Genomic DNA, 4,834 nt, shown 5'->3' with positions numbered 1-4,834 from the left:
TTAATTTAGGGAAATTCAGTCATTTTAATATTTTCTCAAATTGAAATTTCAAGTATTTCAATTTCTCGTAGTTTGAAAAAATATTGTAATTGTTTGATTATAGATGCAGAATCATACAATAGAATCATACAGTGGCTTGTGTTCCCATTTTAATGATGAAACTAGCGGAAGCCATATAAGCAATTGGACAATTACTAAATTCTTACAAATACAATTACAGTATTCATAATTAAAATTATGTTACAAATAAATACATGTGTACTTTAATATAACAATACTGAACTCTTTTGTGGTATTCCCTGTACAATCGAATATTCTTATAGACGTAATAACTACAAGTGTAAGTATATATAAGAATTGTTTAGAGAAGAGAATTTTTTAAAATTTTTGATAAGATTTTTATTTTGCAACCCCACTTGGAAGTACTTGTGTGCTAAATCTTATGCATATATACTTTTTATGACTTAAAGTAAATATTATATTTTATCGTACGAAAAATAATAGTACAATAATAAAGAGGGTGATTAATAATAATTATTTGATAAATTTGATTCGAAAATAATTATGAATTCTTAATAATAATAATAATATTTTTTTTTTATTTTTATTTAAAACCAATCTAATTCCACTTGTTTAAAATTTATTTTTAGTAGTATTATAAATAATATTGCTTCAAGTTTATTTTATTCAGTTGCAAAATCAGCTTGACATTGAATATACTATAACTAAGAAAAAAAATTAATTATAATAAAATTTAATAAAGAAATGTTTAAGAAATCTATAATATTCTTTATATTTTATATTAATATAAGTGTTATATTATCATATGAAATAATTTCAATTAGTGGTGATGATTTTAATGATTTAAATAGTATTGATGATTTCCTACCGGATAAATTAGAATCATATTTCAATTTGAAGAAACCAATTGATCCGGAAATTTTAGAAGATTCATTATTACAAGTTGTAAGTTGAAAAAAAACAACAGTGTCCAATTAAAAATTATAACAATTAATAATGAAAAATAAAAGTGTATTTGAATAAATCTTCGATAGAATTTCAAGAGATTAATGTAATTCAATGTGAACCATCATATACTACGGTATTAGTTAATAACGGCAAATATTAATTATTTAAACAAAATATTAATTTATTTTTTAAAAGATTATTATAGAAAAAAATTTATCAAATAGCTGTAGCTAACATAATTTTTATTTAAATTGTACAAGTTCAAGTTTATATAATAGCGTGTTAAAACCAGTTTAAACTTTTACACAGCTGTTTAATTTTAAAATAAATGCTAAAAAATTTGATGTGGCCAGTATCGTATATAAATTTTGTGCATAATACTTGCTAACTCTATTAAAGTTCAACTTTCAAGTGTGACAAAAATTATGATATTGTACGCTTATTTCAAATTTTAAGAAAATTATAGTAACCTTCTATATTTAATGTTGTGTGCCTCGTAACCTGTAAAAATTTGTATATTAATTTTAACAAAACCCCATAATTATATGCACCAGTATAGTTTAAACGTAACCAAATCTGGACAATGCAAAACATCTTTAAGGCGAGCTGAAAAATATAATATAAGTATTTTCATTAAAATCGGTTCAATTATAATTAAAACTGATCGATAAACAAAATGATTAACTTCCTGCTAAAAAAACAAGTATTTCTGCTTCTATAAAATTAGGAAAATATATTCCCTTTGAAAACTCGACATCTAAAAATTTAGTACGATTACAATACCTCCACTATTTGTTTACAAAGTCATTGATAAAAAGCTTTGATAAAATTCGCAATCAAGTTGATCAACTTACAATATTCAATTTAGTTTTAAAGTTCTTCTAATAAAAACTATGTAACGCGTTTAGAAAAAAATATTTTATAAAAAGTAAAGTGTGTTTTTTTCTGATTTTAAATCTTCTTTATTGATTGTGAAAGGTTTCCGTTGATTGTGTATTGCAAGAACAGGGTAAAAATAAAACACCTGGATCCAATACTAGTTGGATATTGGGCAGACATTATTTTTTCAATAAGTACCCGCAACCCGTCTGCAGTCAAAATAGAGCCACCCATAAATTTTCTTTTTATATGAGCCAAAGCTCCACAATTCAAAATAAAATGCCACAAAGTTTACAAAATGCAATCGCGCTCCACAAAGATCCCTTGAGTCGACAGAGATGCGACAGAGATCAAGCATAATCAATCACAAAATATTTCACGAATTAAAGATTAAATTTTGTACGATTTAAACCATCTGTGCAAAGAATGAAAAAATTTTATACCGAAAACTATATGACTATGAATTTTGAAACTTTTGGAACGCAGTAAAATTGCCGGTTTCGTAATGGGGATTCTGAAAAAAAAAATATAATTCTATGCACAGTTCAGATTTCGTGTGATATTTAAAAGAATTTAGCTGGTGTAAGAAAAAATTTGTCAGGGCTCAACTTCGTTATAGTCTCCGGAAATCTTAAACATGAACAAAATTTTTTGTATAATAATGTGAATTTTATGAATTTTATAAAAATTGAAAAATTTTCAAGTACTTATACTTAAAAAATCTTTATCGTTGTATAAACTTAACGGGGGATCGGGGATCTTTTTTAGTAATTCGCGATAACAGTCATAATATCAAAATTAGAATATTATTTTTTGTAATACGTATTGGTTTTTTGTTCTACTTTTATATTATTAAAATATTTTTGTTTGCGGCGGCATTCTCGTACTCAATCAGTAACTAAAAATGAATCATTTACTTATAATAATTGATTAAAAAAGCTGACAAAGTACTTTTAAAAGGCCAAACATTAAAAAGGCAATTAATATTGTGCTTAAAAAAAATTAACTGAATTTTCTTTATCAATGTTTTCATTTTGTTTTTTTTATAAATTTATTAAATGAATCACATATTTGTAAAATAATATTTTTATAATTTTAGCCTGAATTAATCAAAAAATATGGAAGACCATCAGAAGTACATAAAGTTGAAACGGTAGATGGTTATATTCTAACAATGCATCGAATGCCTAGACCTGGAGCAAAACCAGTATTTTTAATGCATGGTCTTTTGGATTCTTCTAGTACATGGGTAATGATGGGGCCTGATAGAGGATTCGGTAAATAATATACACACGTAATATTTTTATACTTCTTAATATTAAAATATAATTGATATATGTAGCTTATATGCTTTATGATCTTGGTTATGATGTTTGGATGGGTAACGCAAGAGGTAATCATTATTCAAGGGAACATCGTTCAATTAGTCCAGATAAAAGTAAATTTTGGCAATTTTCATTTCATGAAATCGGAGTATATGATTTACCAGCTATGATCGATTATGTTTTAAAAAATACAACAAGAGAGAAATTACAATATATTGGACATTCACAAGTAAACTGATTTACGAAAATAATATTGTAGTTCTTTATACGAGTATTTATAATTAATGTTATATTTATTTTTATAAGGGTACAATAACATTTTGGATTATGTGCAGTGAAAAGCCGGAATATGCATCAAAAATAATTTCAATGAATGCATTAGCTCCAGTTGCTTATGTATCTCATATACGAAGTCCCATAGTGCAAGTTATAACATTTTTAATGAAAAATTTTGCAGTAAGATGAAAATTTTATTATTCATAAATTTAAATTGATTATTCAATTTGTAGCGCCTGATTAGTTGGATTGGTCCAGATGAATTCTTACCAAATAGTGATTTCTTAGCTATGGTTAGTCGAGTATTTTGTAAAGATGGTGCTTTAACACAAGATATCTGTTCGAATATAATATTTGCAATATGCGGTTATAATGAACACCAAATGAATAAGGTAAATTATACAATAAATATAGCATACACTCTTTTAATGTCCTACATTTAATTCTAAATTGTTTTTGTTTTTTTTTAGACAATGATGCCAGTTATGATTGGACATACACCAGCTGGTGCTTCAACTAAACAAATAATACATTTTTCACAATTAAATCGTTCCGGGAAATTCCGTCAATATGATTATGGATATATTCAAAATTTTATGAAATATGGTAGTTTAAATCCACCAGAATATAGATTAGAAAATGTTCGAACAAAAGTTGCTTTACATTATTCAACAAATGATTGGTTAGCAGATCCAAGAGATATTGAAAAATTACATCAAAATTTACCGATGCGTATTGGAAAATTTTTAGTTGATGATGTAGATTTTAGTCATTTAGATTTTGTATGGGGAATTGATGCAAGACCATATTGCTATGAAAGAGTTGTTACTTTAATGAAATTAGTTGAAGATGGAATACTTTAAATTCAAAATTTGCTGTGACATTATATTTATTGTTTTAGATGAATTTGAAAAAAAAAAAAAAACATTAAACTAGATAAAATAAATTAAAAATAATAAAAGAAAATAAAGTTTTTAAATATTGTAGATTTACTTAACTATATATTTGAACAGATGAGGTGAGCATCTTATATTCAACATACCATGAAATTAGAGTTAATATAAAAATCAATAAATGATAACATTCAATATAAACTATAATTTCCCGCCGGTAATCTGCTCAATTATGTCAACTACTTAAGAGAGAATATTACCTAATATTCATGTATCTTGTGTAATATAAAAAAGGAAATTAAAATTAAAAATTGGAGAGCAAAAAATACCTACTCTTAAATTAAATTTTTTCTGAGAAATTAAATTTAATCTTTTAAAATCACTCAAAAATAAAGAGAGAACAAAATAATAATAATAAGTCTCAATAGTTTTGATTTTAATTTAAATAAGTACCTATAAATTCTCTTCATTTTTTTAATATTTTATGCATAT

General features: G+C 25.0%; 1 protein-coding gene across 1 annotated transcript; it reads left to right on the top strand.

Moving 5' to 3' along the window:
• The first annotated feature begins 704 nt into the window (after window positions 1-704).
• LOC129608317 (lipase 3-like) lies at window positions 705-4,400 on the top strand. The gene is made up of 6 exons (XM_055519768.1): window positions 705-966; window positions 2,948-3,125; window positions 3,191-3,402; window positions 3,480-3,629; window positions 3,683-3,841; window positions 3,920-4,400. The coding sequence occupies exons 1-6, from the start codon at window positions 766-768 to the stop codon at window positions 4,310-4,312; spliced, it is 1,293 nt and encodes a 430-aa protein (XP_055375743.1). The 5' UTR covers window positions 705-765; the 3' UTR covers window positions 4,313-4,400.
• The last annotated feature ends 434 nt before the right edge of the window (window positions 4,401-4,834 follow it).

This window comes from Condylostylus longicornis, unplaced genomic scaffold (assembly GCF_029603195.1).
Source record: "Condylostylus longicornis isolate FDR11 unplaced genomic scaffold, ASM2960319v2 ptg000031l, whole genome shotgun sequence".
NCBI classification, from domain to species: Eukaryota; Metazoa; Arthropoda; class Insecta; order Diptera; family Dolichopodidae; genus Condylostylus; species Condylostylus longicornis.
Note: the sequence above shows the minus strand (reverse complement) of the source record. Positions and strands in the feature narration are given on the sequence as shown.

Excerpts from the sequence above, each read along its gene's own strand:
- LOC129608317 (XM_055519768.1), top strand. The coding sequence starts at position 766 with ATGTTTAAGAAATCTATAATATTCTTTATATTTTATATTAATATAAGT. Across the intron at positions 3,126-3,190 it reads GGGGCCTGATAGAGGATTCG|CTTATATGCTTTATGATCTT; the intron begins GTAAATAATATA and ends TGATATATGTAG. Across the intron at positions 3,630-3,682 it reads TTTTAATGAAAAATTTTGCA|CGCCTGATTAGTTGGATTGG; the intron begins GTAAGATGAAAA and ends TTCAATTTGTAG.